At 45.2% G+C, this 22,715-nt stretch overlaps 1 protein-coding gene across 8 annotated transcripts in view; it reads left to right on the top strand.

Annotated features, from left to right (window-relative positions):
* LOC137326578 (MAPK/MAK/MRK overlapping kinase-like) overlaps window positions 1-22,715 on the top strand; it is a 136,282-nt gene that overhangs the window by 67,989 nt on the left and 45,578 nt on the right. For all 8 annotated transcript variants that reach the window (XM_067991822.1, XM_067991816.1, XM_067991819.1 and 5 more), the window contains one exon: window positions 18,910-19,088. In XM_067991822.1, the coding sequence (XP_067847923.1) occupies window positions 18,910-19,088 (179 nt within the window). The remainder of the gene's footprint in view (window positions 1-18,909; window positions 19,089-22,715) is intronic.

Raw genomic sequence — 22,715 nt, 5'->3', positions numbered from 1 at the left:
AGTGTGGCACCAAGGAGCCCTAGTAAAGTTGAAGTCAATGGGAATCAGGGGGAAGACTCTCCCGCGGCTGGAGTCATACCTAGCACAAAGGAAGATGGTAGTGGTTGTTGGAGGCCAATCATCTCAGCCGCAGGACATTGCTGCAGGAGTTCCTCAGGGCAGTGTCCTAGGTCCAACCATCTTCAGCTGCTTCATCAATGACCTTCCCTCCATCATAAGGTCAGAAATGGGGATGTTCGCTGATGATTGCACAGTGTTCAGTTCCATTCGCAACCCCTCAGATAATGAAGCAGTCCATGCCCACATGCAGCAAGACCTGGACAACATCCAGGTTTGGGCCGATAAGTGGCAAGTAACATTCGTGCCAGGCAATGACTATCTCCAACAAGAGAGAGTCTAACCACCTCCCCTTGACATTCTACGGCATTACCATCGCTGAATCCCCCACCATCAAATTCCTGAGGGTCACCATTGACCAGAAACTTAACTGGACCAGCCACATAAATACTGTGGCTACGAGAGCAGGTCAGAGGCTGGGTATTCTGCGGCAAGTGACTCACCTCCTGACTCCCCAAAGCCTTTCCACCATCTACAAGGCACGAGTCAGGAGTGAGATGGAATATTCTCCACTTGCCTGGATGGTGCAGCTTCAACAACACTCAAGAAGCTTGACACCATCCAGGACAAAGCAGCCCGCTTGATTGGCACCCCATCCACCACCCTAAACATTCATTTCCTTCACCACCGGTGCACCGTGGCTGCAGTGTTTACCATCTACAGGATGCACTGCAGCAACTCACCAAGGCTTCTTCGACAGAACCTCCCAAACCTGCGACCTCTACCACCTAAAAGGACAAGGGCAGCAGGCACATGGGAACAACACCACCTGCGTGTTCCCCTCCAAGGCACACACCATTCTGACTTGGAAATATATCGCTGTTCCTTTGTCGTCGCTGGGTCAAAATCCTGAAACTCCCTACCAAACAGCACTGTGAGAGAACCTTCACCACATAGACTGCAGCGGTTCAAGAAGGCGGCTCACCACCGACTTCTCAAGGGGAATTAGGGATAGGCAAGAAATGCTGGCCTTGCCAGTGACGCCCACATCCCATGAACGAATAAATAAAAATAACAGGAGGCAGCAAGTGGCAGTGGCTCCATGGAACATGAACCTACAGTCCTCTCTCAAGGTGACAGCATTCCTGTCCCACCCCTGCCACCCTGCCAGTGCCCTTGCTGTTGCCTGTCAGCTAGCCAGCCCACTCCCTGTAGAATACTGAAACTTTATTATAGAACATAGGAACAGGAGTAGGCCATTTAGCCCCTCAAGCCTGTTCCACCATTCAATGAGATCATGGTTGATTTTCTGATCTAACTCCATACACCTGCCGTAGCTCCATATCCCTTAATACATTTGGTTAACAAAAACCTATCAATCTCAGATTTAGGCCCTGATATTGCCAGGGAGGCGGGATGGCAGCGGGGGGGCGACTGGCTGTGTGGGTAACCCGCCCAATAAAATCCGCCCGTTCCCCAAGTGATCACGGATAAATTGGAGCCACTTAACGTGGCTTCCAGGTTTCAAACCTGCGCAGCGGGCAGACTGCGCACCCGCATCACAGGCTGTCAGCTGGAGGAGCTCTATTTAAAGGGGCAGTCCTCCAATCCTGCTCCCGCAGCAAAGAACCAAAATTATAGAATGGAGCAGCCCAGGGGAAAGGCTGCTCCCAGATTTACTGATGCCTCACTCCAGGTTTTACTGGATGGGGTGAGGAGGAGGAGGCATATTTTCTATCCGGCAGATGGGATGTCCAGCCTGTCTCTGCCACCAAGAAGGCCTGGCTCGAGGTGGCAGAGGTGGTCACCAGCAGCAGCAACGTCTCCCGCACATGGATCCAGTACAGGAAGCGCTTCAATGACCTAACTAGGTCAGCCAAAGTGAGTACTCTTCCTCATTCTCCTACACTCCGTCTTCCACATTACCGCCCCCACCCCACAACTCATTCTGTACATGCCAACACTACTCTATCACATCACTCCTCCCACCCACTCAAAGCTCATCCTCAACTTACCTGCACTTACTCACCTCCCCAGTACTCATCCCACCACTACCACTCAACCCAATCCTCATACAATGTCATGGCTCTGTCTCATACTCACCCTCTGATGTATCTCATTCACGGTCAGCCTCACCCAAACCAATGCATTCAGCGGTTGGCCACGTCACCACCCCTCACTCATGCCTCTCTACTTTCTCCCATTATAGGAGGAGAGAGCCCAGAATGCACGGGAGAGGGCGAAGACCAGAGGGGGGCCGCAACATCAAGTCGTCCTCACGGACGCGGAGCAGGAGGCTCTTGAAGTGAGCCGCACCCTCGAATGCCTGTCCTTCGGGGACACCGAGACTGCCACCCGACAAACGGCTGGTGACAGAACTTTTTCATTCAGCACTCACAATAGTAAATGATGTTAACATGCCATTGCCATCTTCAGCACCTCAACATCTGCCATCATGCTTAATATTGCCATCAGTTCTCTTACAGGGCCTTCAGCGACCGCCACGACGGCGGAGGGCGATTCCTCAGAGGACCTGTCGGCCTCTGAGGGGGCACCGTCACATCTGAGCGAGCCATCCACCAGCGCAGATACACACATCTCGGTGGGTCCCCGTCCTCACTTAGTTGAGTCACCACACACACATGTGAGCATGAGCAGACACTGGTGGCAGGGGCAGCTGTGGAGAGTCCGCGTCGGTGGGAGCACTCTTCCCCAGGCTCTGCTCAGCTGGACACAGATGCTGAACCCTGGGGGCCATCCTTTAAAAGGAGAATGATCGAGGGGCAGCAGCACATTTGCGAGGTGCTGGAACAGGTGCCACGCACACTCTCCACAATCGTGCAGAGGATGGAGGAGTCCAACTCCTGCATGAGTGCAATGGGGGCACAGGTACAGGAGGGAATCTCTGAGATACTGTCACAGGGACGTGAGGGCATCTCTGAGATAGTGTCGCGGGTAAGTGTGGGAATGTCTGCGATGGAGGGAAGGCTAGCCTCCATCGAGCTTCAAGCACAGCTCACCAATGATTCCATTGAGGTCCTGACAATGGCCTTTCAGACTCAGGGTGAGCAACTTTCTGTCGCCTTAAACAGGCAAACAGATACACTAGCACTGGCCTTACAAGGCTTCACACATGTCCTCCAAACTGTCATCCAGCAGGGTGGCAGGAGTGATGCGGGCCTGGCTCAGGAGAGGGATGTGACGCCACTTAAAGCGCTCCCACGTCTCACCCATTGCCCCGCTCTTAACCAGTACCCGCAATGCTGCCTCCTCTCCAGGTGGTCGAGTCTGCCCCTGCACAGGTGCAGGTGGAGCAGTCTTTGGAGGGGCCCTCACGGGCACCGAAACCCAGAGGGCGTAGGCCCAAAGCATCTAATGTGTCAGGGCATGAACAAGAGCAACCTGCCACTACCTCTACTGCAGCCACAGGGAAAGCACCATGTAGGAGTAGTCGGAAGCGTACGGCAAAGATTTTGTGAGTACAAAGGGGATGCACGAGGGTGTTTGACGGTTTGTCATGTTTTTTATTTATATTTGATTTTTGTTAATGGCACATTAAATATTATTATTCTCACCACTACTGCCATGTCTTGGCCATTCTTGACTGGCTTGTGTAATAAGTCCCTTTGATGATGTTCATCATGAACACCCACACTTGATGCCACCCATTGGCTCACCCTACAGTGGGTATATGTGTAGTTGCACGACTATATTGTACAGGTGCGTGTAGCGCAGCACTGTGTTGTGGAGCTCCACGTGGCGGAAGTGGATGACGTGCCTGGCGAGGCTGGTGATGTTGCTCGTCCTCGGATGAAGTGATGAGTGCAGCTATGGTGCCCCCCCCATTCTGACGATATGAGTATGAGGGGGTCCGCAAAGTAGGTAAATGTGTTTGCACAGCAGAGTTTAGGGTATAAATTAATAATTTTGAGTGGAAGAACAAAGGTGTTGCAGGCAAAACTTTGTCTGAAGTGACAGAGTGCCCTGCTGCAATAAATGAGGTATTCCCCCCCAACTATCAAATAATCCTTTGCATCTCCCACTGGCTGCTGGCTGAAACGTGTCTGCTCCAACTTGGAGTGTTTCCCACAGCACGGGAAACACGCTAAGGATCCTTCAAAATTGCACCCCTGCTAAAATCTTCAGTCAATGAGTTCTGTCAAGTACCTCAACTAGCTAAATAAGTATCTAAATTATCATACGGCCAGCTTTAATTGCCGGTGGGAGTCCCGTATGCGGGAGCTGCGCACGCACCCGAACGCGTAATTGGGGAGCCCAGAAGTGAGCGGGTTGGAGCCAGGGTTGTCTTTCCACTCAAAATTATTAATTTATACCCTAAACTCTGCTGTGCAAACACATTTACCTACTTTGCGGACCCCCTCATACTCATACCGTCAGGATTGTGGGGGGGTGCCATAGCTGCATTCATCACTTCATCCGAGGATGAGCAACATCACCAGGCTCCGGGATTCCGCCATTTTCGGAGCCCCCCCCCCCCCCGCCCGCAACGTACCCACTTGGCCATCTGAAAACCGGCCCCTTAAAGTTAACATTTGAGCTAGCATCAACTGCCGTTTGCAGAAGAGTGTTCCAAACTTCTACCACCCTTTACGTGTAGAAGCGTTTCCTACCTTCACTCCTACAAGCCCTGGCTCTTAATTTTTAGGCTATGTTCCCTCGTTCTAGTATTCAAGTGTAGGAGACTTCTAAAAATAGGTACAAATGCATCAGCGGCCAGAAGCAATAATCCAGCAATGCACTTGTAAATCCTACATGATTCTTTTAAATAGCTCTGGTGGTGGGGGGGGGGGTCCTCCATGCTGTTTACGACCTGTTCAGTTGTGCGAGGTTAAGGCAGTGCTTTGGCTGGAGCGCTGAGTTCCAAAATCGCATCTGTCCCTTTTAAATCAGCATTGCACACTGATCGACCGCATAATCGCCCTACTTTACATGCTGCTGGCATTCGTTAAGTGCGCGTGCGCAAATGCCTTTACCAATATGGTGTCCAGCACACGTCACGCTAGATATGTGTGCGCGCATTCCAGATGCCATTTTGGGTCCTTACGAGGCCGCGCAGTGCCTACAAAACGGGCGATACACGGCCCAATTTATAGCCCTCTATGTTTTGAAACACAATATTTAAAAAGTAACTCATTTTTCTAAATCCTTTCTGTGGAAAGATGGCCAAAAAAATCAAAAAAGGTGAAATACCTTACAATGCTAGTAGCTAGACGCTACCTCACATGGAAACAGAAAGTAAGAGACGTGCCAATTAGATTCAAACTTTTGATCTCCCTTCCCAAGCCTAATCCTTGATCCATTAAGCCGCTTGTGAAACTTTTAATGTATAAGTGCCCAAACTTAAATGCTGTGGTCTTACCCAAATGATTGAGCCTCTTTTTGAGGATTTCTTAAAATCATCTTTAGGGGAAATTGTTTTCCCATCTGTGGTTAAAGAGGAATTTGTTACAAGGGGTATCCAGTCTTCACACCACTACAAAATTTAATCCATAACTTTCAAGCTGCCTGTCTGCTTTTTAAAATGGCCCTGAAAATCCATGGGCTGTATCAGTGCACTTCCAGTGGTCTGCAGGGATTGCAGCAGAAGGTCTGAGAATTAGGCTGGAAACCAGATATGTGAGCCCCAGCCTTCACTAGTAGCTTCCGGGGTGGGACAAAGGGGAGAGAATTCCCAGACCAGGAATGTCTTCATCCCTGGCCTGGGCAATGCCACGCAGCCGGTATGCTGAATTCCACCAGGGGTATCAGCTCTTGACCTGCCATTGGTGGAGCCCATCTAGTGGTCCAGGCTGGGATTTTCTCTGGACGCCCTAAAGAAAATGGGTCCTTACCTTTTTTTTGGCAAGATGTTGCCAGTTACCTGGGCACCCATCAGTAGTATGTTAATGAGGGAACTACCCCCAACACCAGATACTTCAGCAAGGTGAAGTACAGAGCTCCCCTACACCTATATGGCAGAGCATTTCCGCAGATTTTAGGGACCAGTGAGTTCTGAATCAGTGTCCTGCCTTATTCCATAAAATTTCCAAAAATATATTAATCATTTTTTAAAAAATCTATAATGGTGAATAGGCGCTGGATGAAATGCTAACACAAGTGTTTGAATCTCCAATCTACAATTGGGGATTTTTTAAAAAAGGGGTCATATTTTAAGCTGTGTTAATGTTCACTTCTAGGTACAGTACATTTTTTTGTTAACAACAGTTGACTGAATCTCTGTGTAGGTCTTTGTGTGGCCTAAGTGGCAAATCTCTTGTCACAGCCTTCCTGGTAAGCCTGAGAATTCTTATGCTGGGGAATCTGTTGCAAATTCTTTGCTCTAGCAGACCTCTTTCTTCTGCTCCACAGTGAGATACTCCTCTGTACTATTCACTTTTTAACTGCTGTGACTTTGTTAAACTCACTAATGCCACATCTGACCTAGAATAAAATACAAGCCTATTGATTTCAATCTATAGTCTTAGGATCCTGGGAGGTTTGTGTGTGGATTCCGGTAAATCTGCAAGGGGATCAGATTTTTTTGTTAATTGAATTCTTAAGAGTTTACCTTTACAAAGTATATTCCAAAGAATAATTTAGCCTAATACAGGACCAGTACATATCTAAGGGGCAAGAGCTCTACTTATTAAATATAACAGCTATGGTCAACAAAAGAGGTGAGAAATAGAATCATAGAACTTTACAACGTGGAAACAGGCCCTTCGGCCCAACATGTCCATGTCGCCCAGTTTATACCACTAAGCTGGTCCCAGTTGCCTGCACTTGGCCCATATCCCTCTATACCCATCTTACCCATGTAACTGTCCAAATGCTTTTTAAAAGACAAAATTGTACCCACCTCTACTACTGCCTCTGGCAGCTCGTTCCAGACACTCACCACCCTTTGAGTGAAAAAATTGCCCCTCTGGACCCTTTTGTATCTCTCCCCTCTCACCTTAAATCTATGCCCCCTCGTTCTAGACTCCCCTACCTTTGGGAAAAGATTTTGACTATCTACCTTATCTATGCCCCTCATTATTTTATAGACTTCTATAAGATCACCCCTAAACCTCCTACTCTCCAGGGAAAAAAGTCTCAGTCTATCTAACCTCTCCCTATAAGTCAAACCATCAAGTCCCGGTAACATCCTAGTAAATCTTTTCTGCACTCTTTCTAGTTTAATAATATCCTTTCTATAATAGGGTGACCAGAACTGTACACAGTATTCCAAGTGTGGCCTTACTAATGTCTTGTACAACTTCAACAAGACATCCCAACTCCTGTATTCAATGTTCTGACCAATGAATTAAAGCATGCTGAATGCCTTCTTCACCACCCTATCCACCTGTGACTCCACTTTCAAGGAGCTATGAACCTGTACTCCTCGATCTCTTTGTTCTATAACTCTCCCCAACGCCCTACCATTAACGGAGTAGGTCCTGGCCCGATTCAATCTACCAAAATGCATCACCTCACATTTATCTAAATTAAACTCCATCTGCCATTCATCGGCCCACTGGCCCAATTTATCAAGATCCCGTTGCAATCCTAGATAACCTTCTTCACTGTCCACAATGCCACCAATCTTGGTGTCATCTGCAAACTTACTAACCATGCCTCCTAAATTCTCATCCAAATCATTAATATAAATAACAAATAACAGCGGACCCAGCACCGATCCCTGAGGCACACCGCTGGTCACAGGCCTCCAATTTGAAAAACAACCCTCTACAACCACCCTCTGTCTTCTGTCGTCAATCCAATTTTGTATCCAATTGGCTACCTCACCTTGGATCCCGTGAGATTTAACCTTATGTAACAACCTACCATGCGGTACCTTGTCAAAGGCTTTGCTAAAGTCCATGTAGACCACGTCTACTGCACAGCCCTCATCTATCTTCTTGGTTACCCCTTCAAAAAACTCAATCAAATTTGTGAGACATGATTTTCCTCTCACAAAACCATGCTGACTGTTCCTAATCAGTCCCTGCCTCTCCAAATGCCCATAGATCCTGTCTCTCAGAATACCCTCTAACAACTTACCCACTACGGATGTCAGGCTCACCGGTCTGTAGTTCCCAGGCTTTTCCCTGCCGCCCTTCTTGAACAAAGGCACAACATTTGCTACCCTCCAATCTTCAGGCACCTCACCTGTAGCTGTCGATGATTCAAATATCTCTGCTAGGGGACCCGCAATTTCCTCCCTGACCTCCCATAACGTCCTGGGATACATTTCATCAGGTCCCGGAGATTTATCTACCTTGATGCGCGTTAAGACTTCCAGCACTTCCCTCTCTGTAATATGTACACTCCTCAAGACATCACTATTTATTTCCCCAAGTTCCCTAACATCCATACCTTTCTCAACCGTAAATACCGATGCGAAATATTCATTTAAGATCTCACCCATCTCTTGTGGTTCCGCACATAGATGACCTTGTTGGCCCTTAAGAGGCCCTACTCTCTCCCTAGTTACTCTTTTGCTCTTTATGTATTTGTAGAAGCTCTTTGGATTCACCTTTGCCTTATCTGCCAAAGCAATCTCATGTCCCCTTTTTGCCCTCCTGATTTCTCTCTTAACGCTACTCCGGCAATCTCTATACTCTTCAAGGGATAACATTAAACTAAAGAGCACACAAAAGTGTAAAGAATTGTGTAGATCTAGGAGACTGGGAGATATATAAAGAACAGCAAGGGAAGACAAAAAAGATAGTAAAAGCTGCAAATAGGGAATGCGAAAAGAAACTTGCGAGGGATATCAAGATTAACACAAAAAGTTTTTAAAATTATATTAGGAGAAAAATGGTAGATCAAGCGTAATGTGGGCCCTTTAAAAACAGATGTGGGTAATATTGCAAATGAAAATAAGGAAATGGCAGACTTGTTGAATAATTACTTTGTGTCAGTCTTCACAGTAGAGGAAAAGGATAATATACCTGACAGTCCAGGGAAACTAATAATGAATCAAGGACTGGAATTCACTAAAGTTAACATAAGCAAGAAAACAGTATTAGAAAAAATAATGGCATTAAAGACTGACAAAATCCCTAGAACCTGATGGATCCCACCCCAGGGTTTTAAAGGAAGTGGGTAAGGAAATTGCAGATGCTTTAGTCATAATCTTCCAAAGTGCTCTCGATTCAGGAATTGTCCCCTTGGATTGGAAAATTGCAAATGTAACTCCATTATTTAAGAAAGGTGAGAGAGAGAAACCAGGAAATTATAGACTGTTAGTCCACCATCTGTTGTGGGGAAGTTACTGGAATCTATAATAAAGGACAGTGTGACTGAGCACTTTAAAGAAATTTAGCTGATTAGATAGAGACAACATGGATTTGTAAAGGGCAGGTCATGTCTAAAGAACATAATTGAATTTTTTGAGGAAGTAATTAAAGTAGCAGACAGGGGAATATTTATGGATGTAGTTTATATGGATTCCAGAAGGCATTTGATAGGGTTCCACATAGGAGACTATTAGCTAAAATTAAAGCTCATGGAATTGAAGGCAATTTATTGACCTGGTTTAGAGATTGATTAGGCAGTAGAAGACAGAGAGTAGGGATAATGGGTATGTCCTCAAATTGGAAGGAAGTGACTAGTGGTGTCAAACAAGGAGCAGTGCTGGGGCCTCAACTATTCACTATCTTTATTAAAGACTTAGGTAACACAACAGAGAGTCATATATCCAAGTTTGCCGATGACACAATGATCGGTTACATAGAGTCCATAGCACAGAAACAGGCTATTCAGCCCAACTTGTCTATGCCGGCATTTATGCACCACACGAACCTTCTCCCACCTCTCTTCATTTAACAGTCCCAGTGGACTGGAAGGTAGCAAATGTTACCCTGCTACTCAAGAAGGGAGGGAGAGAGAAAACAGGGAACTACAGGCCAGTTCGGTCATTGGGAAATCACTGGAATCCATTATTAAGGCAATAGTGACATGGCACTTAGAAAATCATAATATAATTCGGCAGAGTCAACATGGTTTTATGAAAGGGAAATCGTGTTTGACAAATTTATTAGAGGTTTTGGGGATGTAACTAGCAGAGTAGATAAAGGGGAACCAGTGGACGTAGTATATTTGGATTTTCAAAAGGCATTCGATAAGGTGCCACATAAAAGGTTGTTACACAAGATAAGGGCTCATGGGGTTGGTTAAAGGACAGAAAACAGAGAGTAGGGATAAACGGGTCATTCTCAGGTTGGCAGATTGTAACTAGTGGGGTGCCGCAAGGATCGGTGCTTGGCCCTTCTTTATTTACAATCTATATTAATGACTTAGATGAAGGGACCGAGTGTAATATATCCAAGTTTGCTGATGATACAAAGCTAGGTGGGAAAGTAAGCTGTCAGGAGGACACAAAGAGTCTGCAAAGGGATATAGACAGGTTAAATGAGTGGGCAAGAAGGGGCAGATGGAGTATAATGTGGGGAAATGTGAGGTTATTCACTTTGGAAGCAGGAATAGAAAAACAGAATATTTTTAAATGGTGAGAAACTATTAAGTGTTGATGTTCAGAGAGACTTGAGTATCCTCATACAAGAAACACAAAAAGTTAGTATGCAGGTACAGCAGGCAATTAGGAAAGCAAATGGCATGTTGGTCTTTATTGCAAAGGGGTTGGAGTATAAGAGCAGGAAAATCTTACTACAGTTGTACATGGCTTTAGTGAGACCTCACCTGGAGTACTGCGTACAGTTTTGGTCTCCTTATCTAAGGAAGGATATACTTGCTTTAGAGGCTGTGCAGTGAAGGTTCACTAGATTAATTCATGGGATGAGAGGATTGTCCTATGAAGAGGGGTTGAGTAGAGTGGGCGTATACTCTCTGAGGTTTAGAAGAATGAGAGGTGATCTCATTGAAACACATAAGATTATGAGGGGGCTCGATAGGCTAGCTGCTGTGAAATTGTTTCCCCTAGCTAGAGAGCCTAGAACTAGGGGCATAGTTGCTGGACAAGGGGTCGGCCATTCAAGACTGAGATGAGGAGGAATTTCTTCTCTGAGGGTTGTGAATCTTTGGAATTCTCTGCCCCAGGGGCCTGTGGATGCTGAGTTGTTGAATATATTCAAGGCTGAGATGGATAGATTTTTGGACTCTAGGAGAATTAAGGGATATGGGGATCTGGCAGGAAAGTGGAGTTGAGATCGAAGATCAGCCATGATCTGACCGAATGGCGGAGCAGGCTTGAGGGGCTGCTCCTGTTTCTTATGTTCTTAATCCTATCAACATATTCTTCTATTCCTTTCTCCCTCATGTGCTTATCTAGCTTCCCCTTAAAAGCATCTGTGCTATTTGCCTCAACTACTCCTTATGGTAGCGTATTCCACATTCTTACCACTCTTTGGGTAAAGAAGTTCCTCCTGAATTCCCTTTTAGATTTATTAATGACTATCTTATATTTATGGTCCCTAGCTTTGGACATCTTCACAAGTGGAAACATATTCTCTACATCTATCCTATCAAACCCTTTCATTATCTTAATGACCTCTATCAGGTCACCCCTCAACCTTCTCTTTTCTAGAGAAACACACCCCAGACTGTTCAGCCTTTCCTGATAAGTATATCCTCTCAGTTCTGGTATCATCCTTGTGAATCTTTTTTGCACCTTCTCCAATGCCTCTATATCCTTTTTATATTATGGAGACCAGAACTGTGCAGAGTACTCCAAGTGTGGTATAACCAAGGTTTTATTCAAGTTTAACATAACTTTTCTACTTTTCAATTCTATCCCTCTAGAATCCCTATTAGCTTGTGTCGCTACTTTTAATGATTTGTGTATCTGTACCCCTAGATCCTTTTGCTCCTCTACCCCATTTAGACTTATTATCTAAGCAGTATATGGCCTCCTTATTCTTCCTGCCAAAATGCACCACCTCACACTTATCTATATTGAAATTCATTTGCCATTTACACGCCCATTCTGCAAGTTTATTAACGCAGTATAGACGGGAGCATAAAATTACAAAGAGACATTGATAGATTAATTGAGTGGGCATAACTGTGGCAGATGGATTTCAATGCAGGTAAGTGTGAGGTCATCCATTTTGGACCAAAAAAGGATAGATCCAAGTATTTTTTAAATGGTGAAAAGCTAGGAACAGTAGAGGTCCAAAGGGATTTAGGGGTCCATGTACACAGATCACTAAAATATAGTAGTCAGGAATAAAAAATTATCAAAAAATCTAATGGAATGTTTGCCTTTATAACTAAGGGCTAGAATATAAAGGGGAGGAAGTTTTGCTAGATCTATACAAAGCCCTAGTTAGACCACATATGGAATATTGTGTACAGTCCTGGGCACCTCACCTTAGAAAAGATATATTGGCCTTGGAAGGAGTGCAGTGCAGATTCATCTGAATGCTACCAGGGCTCCAAGGGTTAAAATATGAGGAGAGATTACATAAACTAGGCTTGTATTCCCTGGAATGTAGAAGATTAAGGGGTGATTTGATGAGGTTTTTAGGATTTTGAAAGCAATTGATAGGGCAGAAAGAGAAACCTTTTCCGCTGGTGGGGGAGTCAAGGGGACATAATTTTAAAATCAGAGCCAGGCCATTCAGGAAAGAAATAAGGAAACACTTCTTCACGCAAAGGGTGGTAGAAGTGAGGAACTGTCTCCCACAAAAAGCAGTAGATGCTAGCTCAATGAATAATTTTAAATATGAAATCGATAGATTTTTGCTTGCCAAGGGTATTAAGGGACGTGGAGCCAAGACGGGTGGATAGAGTTAGAATACAGATCAGCCATGATCTCATTGAATGGCGGAACAGGCTCAAGGGGCCTACTCCTGTTCCTATGTTCTGAAGCCATGGTACATTTTGATTATATGGTATTTACGGGAGGTTTATGTTGATGCATTCTGGTTTCTTGACATGACTGTGCTTGAATTGAGAACAATTAGGTATTTGGGTTGAATTAATGGGCCCGATATTAGGAGGGAGGTAGGTTGGCAGCGGGGGGTCGACTGGGCACGTGGGTAACGCGCCCAGTGAAATCGGGGTGCTCTGCACACGATCACAGCCTAATTGAAGGTACTTACGTGTGCTTCCGGGTTTCCCATTGCAGACCTGCGCAGCGGGCGCACTGCGCACCCGCATCACAGGCTGTCAGCAGGAGGAGCCCTATTTAAAGGGGCAGTCCTCCAATGTTCCTCCTGCAGCAAAGAACCAAAATAATAGAATGGAGCAGGCCATAGGCTAGGCTGCTCCAAGGTTTTCTGACTCCTCACTCCAGGTGCTGCTCGATGGGGTGAGGAGTAGGAGGGAAACGTTTTTCCCATCTGATGGGAGGAGGTGGCCTCCCTCTGCCACCAAGAAGGCCTGGCTCGAGGTGGCAGAGGAGGTCAGCAGCAGCAGCAATGTCGGCCAAACCAGGGTCCAGTGCAGGAAGCGCTTTAATGACCTAATCAGGTCAGCTAAAGTGAGTATACTTACGCATTCTCCCACACTCCGTCTTCCACAACACCTCCACCACCATACAACTCCTTCTGCACTGCTACCACAATGCTCTCGCATCACTCCTCACACCCACTCAACCATCATCCTCACCTTGCCTGCACTTACTCACCACCCCAGTTCCCATTCGAACACTACCAAGCAACCCAATCCTCATACAATCTCATGGCTATATCCCAAATGCACCCTCCCATGCAACTCCCTCACGGTCACCCCCACCCACACCAATGCATGCAGTGGGTCACTATGCAACCATCACTCAATCACGCCTCTCTGTGTTTTGCCTTGATAGGAGAAGAGATGCCAGAATGCCCGGGAGAGGGCTAGGACTGGAGGGGGCCCGCCACACCAGGTGGTCCTAACGGACGCGGAGCAGCAGGCAATGGAAATAAGCCGCAAGCTGGAGTGCCTGTCCATGGCAGACGCCGAGACTGGGAGCGCACAAACGGCTGGTGACAGAAATCTAACACTCAGCATTCATGATAGCGAATGATCTTAACATCACTTGGCATCTGCAGCACCTCAACATCTGTCCACATGCTTAATATTGCTTTCTGTTCTCTTGCAGGGCCATCTGCAACCGCCATGACTGCGGAGGGCGATTCCTCAGAGGACCTGCCGGCCTCTGAGGGGGCATAGTCACATCTGAGCCAGCCATCCGCCAGCGCAGATGCACACACCTCGGTGGGTCCCCGTCCTCAGTTAGTTGGGCTTGCACATGGTGAGTCACCACGCACATGTGAGCACGAGCAGACCCTGGTGGCAGGGGCAGCCGTGGTGGGTCCGCGACTGTGGGAGCACTCTTCTCCAGGCTCTGCTCAGCTGGACCCAGATGCTGAACCCTGGGGGCCAGCCATGAAAAGGAGAGTCATCAAGGGCCAGCAGCACATTGCCGAGGTACTGGAACAGTTGCCACGCGCACTCTCCACAATTGCGCAGAGGATGGAGGAGTCCAACTCCTGCATGAGTGGAATACTGTCACATGGCCGTGAAGGCATCTCTGAGATAGTGTAGCGGGTAGGTGCTGGAATGTCTGCGATGGAGGAAAGGCTAGCCTCCATCGAGCTTCAAGCACAGCTCAACAATGAGTTCATTCAGGCCTTGACAACGGCCGTTCGGATTCAGGGTGAGCGACATTCTGCCGCCTTAAACAGGTTGACAGATACATTACACCTGGCCTTCCAAGGCTTCACACAAGTCCTCCAAACTGTCGTCCAGCAGGGTGGAAGGAGTGATGTGGGCCTGGCCCAGGAGAGGGATGATGGCGAAAGGGGACATGGAAGTGGGGACACCACTGAAAGCGCTCCCACGTCTCACCCGTTGCCCCCCTCTCAACAAGTACCCGCAATGCTGTCTCCTCTCCAGGTGGCCAAGTCTGCCCCTGTACAGGTGCAAGTGGAGCAGTCTTTGGAGGGGCCCTCACGGGCACCGAAACCCAGAGGCCGTCCGCGCAAAGCATCTCATTGGTCAGGGCATGGACAAGAGCAACCTGCCACTACCTCTGCTGAAGCCACAGGGGTAACACCACATAGGGGTTCCCGTAAACGTAAGGCTAAGGTTTTGTGAGCACAAAGGGGATGCACAATGGTGTATGACAGAATGTCATGTTTTTCATTTAGTTTTGTTTGTTTTGCCAAGCACATTAAAATTTGTTACCACCACTACTGCCACGTCTTTGCAAATCTTGTCTGGTTTGTGCAATAATCCCCTTTCCTGAGGATCACCATAAAGACCCACACCTGATGCCACCCATTGTGTCACTGCAGAGTGGGTGTAGGTGTATTTGCAGGGCTCTTTTGTGCAGACGACTGAGAGACGCCGGCGATGTCCCTGGTGGCACCCTGGAAGGATCCGGAGGAGAAGTTGTTGAGGGCAGTGGTGACTTTGACAGCGACAGGTAAGAAGATGGTGCTTGGCCCAGCCGGGAGCAGCTCGGCATGAAGGAGGCTGCAGATGTCTACGACTACATGTCGAGTGACTCTGAGCCTCTGTGTGTACTGCTCCTCAGAGAGGTCCAGGAAGCTGAGCCTCGGTCTGTAGACCCTGTGGCGAGGGTAGTGCCTTCTGCGACTCATCTCTCTCTGCGGTTGCCCTCCCCCCTGCTGTGCAGGTGAGTGTGTCACAGCACTGTGTTGTGGAGCTCCATGTGTCAAAAGTGGATGACATGGCCGGCGAGGCTGGTGATGCTCCGATGAAGTCATAACTGCAGCTATGGCGGCCCCCATCCACAAGATGTACGTTTGAGGGGGTCCGCAAGGTAGGTAAATGTGTCTGTACACCGGAGTTGAGGTTCCAAGTTTGTGAATTTTTGTGTTAGGAGGAGGGTGGTACAGGCCAAACTTTGTCCACAGTGACAGAGTGGCCTCCTGCAATGAATGAGGGACTCCCCTCCCCCCCCACCTGTCAAATGGACCTTTGCAGCTCCCACAGGCTGGTGGCTGCAACACGTCTGTTTTAACTTGGAGTGTTTCCCCCAATGTGGGAAACACGCTCAGTTGATATGAAAATCCCACCCCTCCTAAAATATCCTCCCAATCAGGTCTGCAAACGACCTGAACTTTCTAATTAATTGATTTAAGTGGGATCCCACTGGCTTTAATTGCATCTAAACGCGTCATTGGGGAACCCGGAAGTGGGCGGGTTGGAGCCGGACTCCGGACCCACCCTGGGAATCCTGAATTTTAGCAGCCCCCCCCCCCCCCCCCGCCACGAATGCACCCGCTCGGCCATCCGAAAATCGACCCTAATGTATCTATTCTTAGTCTGTAGGGTATGGAGGGGGAAATTTGTGGAGATTGTGTAATGTATGATCTTGGGCTTAACCCTCAGACATTTTGTTTCAGGTGATGACATTGAGGATTGTCTCTATAACTTTTCTCATTTCTCCTCCATTAACAAATAGCCTATTTCTTGTTGCCAGGTTTCTCTCGGGTCCTCTGTGTTGTCTTTTGTCATTAGGTGACCATGGTGCGCAAGATGGAGTTGTGTTTGTGGGAGACTGTTGGGAGTGGAGGAAGAGCTCCCGGGGTGAAAGGGGAGGGGGATTGCTTCACTTGGTTCAGGAGGTAGCAGTAATGCTTGTGCTGGGAGAGGTGAAATTTTTCCACTAACTGATGAAAAGGCATAATCTGGCCTTCATGGAGCAGTTGACTTCGTCTGCTGATCACTTTCTCAAAGCAGGCTCTTAATCCACTTGGGGAGCACCCCATTATGTCAGATTGAGGAGAGGACTGATGGATCCAGAGGGATCTACAGAGAGGTGCAGACCTTCCTCCATACTGAGAGGGCTCATGAAAGTTTGGTCCATCTGCCATCAGATTTCTGTGCTTTTCTATATTTATTGACTTAACAGCAGGTTATTTCTGCAGCTGTATATGCTAATAAGAACATGTTTTCTGCATCAGTAGCACTGTTTTGCTTTAGGTAGCTGATACTGACTTTTGGGATTCTTTCAATATTTGTAGAATTTGGAAAACTCCTGCTGTTCTTTGAATAGTACCACAGACAGGACCTTGGTTTAACTTCTTAACTGAAAGACAGCACCTCCAACAATGCAGCGCTTCCTCAGTAATGCACTGAAATGTCAGACTAGATTATATGCTCAAATCAACAATGGGATCTTCTGATTCAGAGGTGAAAATGGTACCACTGAACCAAGCTGACACTTGGCCTACATAACTGAAGTTTGCACTGCAGATTCCACCGGTGATGCCATGTGCAGATAACCATTGGTGCAACCTAACCATTCACACCTTCCAATGCCATGCATATCATACGAATGTTCAACATGAACCTAATGTTCTAACAGTTTTGGTTGTAAAGCAGGCCAACTATGATCTGTAGCAGCAGCAGCAACAACAATAATTTATGTAGTGCCTTTGACATAGAAAATAGTCTCAAGGTGCTTCATAAGGTACAGGACTTCAAACTTTGAGGATGAAGAGGTGGGAACTCAGCCCCCTCCACGTCCTTTGTTTAGGGTGGGCAGAAGCTCTGCCTCCAAACAAGGCTACTGGACGCTCCAGTATAAGGCTGTTTCAGTGGAACTTGTGGCTGTTTTGCTGTTCCAGTGGAACTTGTGGCTGTTCCATCAGACTGCTGCTGGAATTATAGTGGAAGTTCACCAAAACAGCCAAGCAATTTTGGGCCCAGAGTGTCATCAACAAAATTCTTCTTAAAATCAGTTAGTTACAAAGAATTATGATACATTTAAACAGAAAAAAACAGAACCATAAAAGTTACAGCGCAGAACGAGGCAATTTGGCTCATCGTAGCTGTGCGGGCTCTTCGCTAGACCAATCCAAAACTAATCCCGCTTTCCTGTTGTCTCCCCATAGCCCTGTATCTTATTCTGCTTCAAATATTATTCACCCTTCCCTTAAGAGATGCAATGGTATCTGCCTTGGCTTTTCCCTGTGGTAAAACATTCTATATTCCAACAACTGCATAAAGAAATTTTTCCCAACCTCTTTCCTCACTCTCTTAGTGATGGTTTTAAATTGACTCCTCGTCATTGACTCTCCGACCGGAGCAAATAGTCTTTCGCTAGTCACTGTAACAAAACCTTTTTATAATTTTAAAAAGTTGCCTTTAGTTTCTTCTTAGTCTTCTCTGCTCTAGTGGAAATAGTCCCAGTATCTCAAGTCTCTCCTCATAACTGTAGTTTCTAATCCCTAGAATTGTCCTGTTTGATTTCTTTCTGTATAATTCTATTCATCATCTATCGAATTCTATTCATCTTACATATTAATTGTTGTCTGAGCAGTAAGTTTTGCTGTCAGTCCAGAAATTGAGCTTACCTACAAAATGTGATAGGATAGCCATTTTTGGGGAATTATGAACAAAGATTATCCATAAGAATTGTCATCTCTTATTGTGCTGAAATGAACAGCCATCTTAAAAAGCTGGGGCTGTACAGTGATTTTGGATTTGCACTGAAATAAAATTTTTAAAAGACCAAAAGCCAGAATGAATTTGAAGATTGAGTCTTATCCTTGTAAAAATTCAAATGGTAACAAATGATTACGGCTAATTTTATTTTTGTTAAAATAGTGAGTGGTGAAACTGATTTGGAAGAGAAGCTGAATATTCCTTGGATTAAATTACATAAATTATTGAAGCACACTAAATTAATGACCTGTATTTATTAATAATAATTCAGTTCTGTTACACTGCCTTAGCTTAGTAACTTCTTTCAACCAGTTCCTGTGATGTCAATACTACTTAATATTTAAACAAAAATATTCAAAAAAGGAAACTGAAATGGACAAATGAAGTGTATGCTAAGATTCTTCTCTGCAACTAGTTTCTAAAACAGTTTTTTTTAATATAGAAAGGTAGTATTGATAACTACTCCATGTTTTAAATATACTGGGTTTACCTTTGCAGCAAAACTTGCTGAAGTTGGCAGATTTTGGTTCCTGTAGGAGTGTATTCTCAAAGCAGCCATATACAGAATATATTTCCACCCGATGGTATCGAGCCCCAGAGTGCCTCCTTACAGATGGGTACTACGGTTTCAAAATGGACATCTGGAGCACTGGCTGTGTTTTCTATGAAATAACAAGGTGAAGTTCAAATTTTAAGTATTGTTGTAGAAGCATTATTTGATATGTTGTTGAAAAATGTTTATGCCTTTTGAGCCATTTGGCATCTCAGTAAAACTATACAGCTAGTTAACCAAATAGTAGCTCAGGGGATCCAACAGAGCATTAAGATCATGAATTTTAATTCCCAGTTTTAACTGATATTTTAGCTTGCCTGCCCCTATTTGGAGAACTGTAGCTTCTTGACTGGGTATTAACAGTCACTAAAAAGCAACCAGTTAAAAACTACAGTGCCACCTACAGGGGTAACAGGTAATTGCAATATGCAGACACTTCTATAATGAGATTTCCCATAAGAACTAGTTTACATAGGAATTTTCAATGGAACGCACGCCCCACATTCTGACTTTAATATGTTTTGATGTATATATCTCACATTACTCCTGGGTAGTCTGGGATACGGGCCAGAGAGCAGAGCAGAATAACTTTTCCCTGAAAAGGGTCCCCATTTCTCAGGAGGCTCAGCCTTGCTTTCTGTTTCATTCATTCAGTGTTTTCCATTCCTCTACACGTGCATGACCTGAGAGCTCAGTATCTCGACTGCTGCTTTTTCTCCTCTGTGATGTGCATTGGCAGAAGTATGTCGTTTTCTTGGCTTCAGGACGTATGCAATAGTGATGTTTCCTATCCTTTTGTATACACGCAACTTCCAGCTGCAGGACATCCACTGCTGTTTAAATGAATCTGATTGTTCACCAGAGTATTGAATGATGAAAATATATGTGGGGTTAGAATACTAAAGAGAAACTCTATCAATGCATAATTAATCAGGTGCTGTTCAAGCAAATTGATAAGTAAAATTATAGTTAAACATTTAGGATGTCAGTAGTATTGGAAAACTGGACATTTTTCTGAAACTGAGAGAATAGTTGGTAAATGAATTGGTACGTAGGATTATATAGTATTTCTAATGTTTCTGAAAAAAGAAAGCTAAACAGCAGTGTAGATTAAATGAAAACGATAAAACGCTATGCAGCCGCACTAATGCAGACGCACCAATAAGTGCTTCCTTACCCATCATTAGATGTAAGCTTTGTCTCCGTGGTCGCATGGTCACCTCTGAGTCAATAGGTTGTGTGTTCAAGCCCCAGTTCCACAGACTTAAGCGCACTATCTAGGCTGATACTTCATACAGTACTGAGGGAGTGCTGCACTGTTGAAGGTACCGTCATTTGGCTGAGACATTAAACAGATGCCCTGTCCAAACTCTCAGGTGGACATAAAAGATCCCATGGGAGAGTTTAAAAAAGAGCATAGGAATTCTCCAATTCTCCTGGTGTCCTGGCTAATATTTATCCCTCAACCATCACCATTAAAACAGATTTATCTGGTCATATATTTCTTGCTGTTTGTAGGACCTTGCCGTGTGCATATTGGTTACTGTGTTTCCCTACATTATTATAGTAACTATACTTCAAAAGTACTTCATTGGATGTGAAGTGCTTTGAAGCAGCCTGAGGGTACTGAAAGGCCATAATGTGAATACGGGTTCTTTCTTTTTCTTTCATCTAGCACATTTATTATAAACATTACAACCCCATAGCGGCTAGGCTGGTACTTTAATCAGAGCTGCTTATCTTATGTCCATCATACATATTAGAACTTCTATTTAACAAAACAGACATTGTCATAATTGACTAGTTGATGGTTTAGTGACTGTGAAAGTTATTTAGCATTTGGGATATATAATTGTTTTTAAAAAAAGGAAAAAGACTTCGTAGAGGGAGTGCAGCGAATGTTCACCAGACTGATTCCTGGGATGGCAGGACTGTCGTATGAGGAAAGATTGGGTCAACTCAGCCTGTATTCACTCGAGTTTAGAAGAATGAGAGGGGATCTCATTGAAACATATAAAATTCTGATAGGGCTAGACAGACTGGATGCAGGGAGGATGTTTCCCCTGGCTGGGGGGGTCCAGAACGAGGAGTCACCGTCTCAGGATACGGGGTAGGACATTTAGGACTGAGATGAGGAGAAATTTCTTCATTCAGGGTGGTGCCCTGTGGAATTCTCTACCACAGAAGGCTGTAGAGGCCAAGTCACTGAATATATTTAAGATGGAGCTAGTTAGATTTCTAGACACAAAAGGCATCAAAGGGGTATGGGGAGAGAGCGGGAATATGATATTGAGATAGAGGATCAGCCATGATCATATTGAATGGCAGAGCAGGCTCGAGAGGCCGAATGGCCTACTCCTGCTCCTATTTTCTATGTTTCTATGTTTCTATGAAGCAGCCTGAGGGTACAGAAAGGCCCTAATATGAATATGGGTTCTTCCTTTTTCTTTCATCTAGCACATTTATTATAAACATCACAACCCCATAGTGGCTAGGCTGGTACTTTAATCAGAGCTGCATATCTTATGTCCATCATAAATGTCAGAACTTCTATTTAACAAAACAGACATTGTCATAATTGACTAATTGATGGTATAGTGACTGTGAAAGTTATTTAACACTTGGGGTATATGATTGTTTTTAAAAAAAGGAAAAAGACATGAAAAGATTTGAAGTCGTATAGCGTTTATCAGGTGTCTCAGAATTGTCTTCCTAACTCTGTAACCTCCTCCAGTCTTACAACCCATTCCCTCCCAAACTCCATGTTTCTCTGACTGGCCTTTTGTAATCCCCACCCCTCTCTTTGACCCACCATTCACATCCGTGCCTTCAGCCGTCTAGGCCCCATGCTCTGAAATTCCCTCTCTAAACCCCTCTGCTTTTTAACCTTCCTGTCCTCCTTTAAGACCCTCCTTGAAACCAACCTCTTTGACCAAGCATTTGGTCACCCCATCAAATATCTTCTTCTTTGACTCAGCATCCATTTTAGTCTAATTACGCCTCTTGTGAAGCACCCTGGGACATTTTTCCACGTCAAAGGTATTATATAAATGTAAGTTGTTGTCGCAAGTGTTTCACATTTGGTCACGATCAAAAGATAATTATGGATGAGGAAGGCATTTTGGGATTTCTGACAGTGCCACCAAGGGAGGATCTTGATGTAAAAATGATACTATTAAGTTAAATGTAGCTCTCAAGGGGTTAAAATTACAGAACTGCAGAGTTGGAAAACATAGATTAGGATTCAGATGAAGAGGCTGAATCAGAATGCTTTCGACAATGAAAGTTAGTTTAGAGATTCCAATGAACATTCACAACTTTTATCAAAGTTTACTCCTGATAATCAATTCCATTATTTTACATGAAATTGAAGTAAGATTAATGGGTGTGTAGATGCCTGTAATTGATTTATTGCACATTTTAAGCCTGTTTCCAAACTGTTGGTGCCTCCCTAGTATCCAGTGACTCCCTCATAATGATTGTCAGTGCCTCACGAATTTCCTCCCTAGTGTCTCTTAGCGCTTTTCGATAAATACCTTCTATCCCTGGGGATTTATTGGTTTTCAGCCCTTTAAACCTGTTTCTTCCTCAGTTTCAGGTTCGTTTGCATGTTTTATGATTCTTTGCTCTCTATCTATTGAAGTACTGTAAAAATTTCTTACTGTTGTTTTGCGTCTGCAGCTATGCTTCTTTCTAGGTCTCTCTTTACCCCTCCAATCACCCTCTTAACATGTTCCTCATCACAATGAAC

Source organism: Heptranchias perlo, chromosome 10 (assembly GCF_035084215.1).
Source record: "Heptranchias perlo isolate sHepPer1 chromosome 10, sHepPer1.hap1, whole genome shotgun sequence".
NCBI lineage: Eukaryota > Metazoa > Chordata > Chondrichthyes > Hexanchiformes > Hexanchidae > Heptranchias > Heptranchias perlo.
Note: the sequence above shows the minus strand (reverse complement) of the source record. Positions and strands in the feature narration are given on the sequence as shown.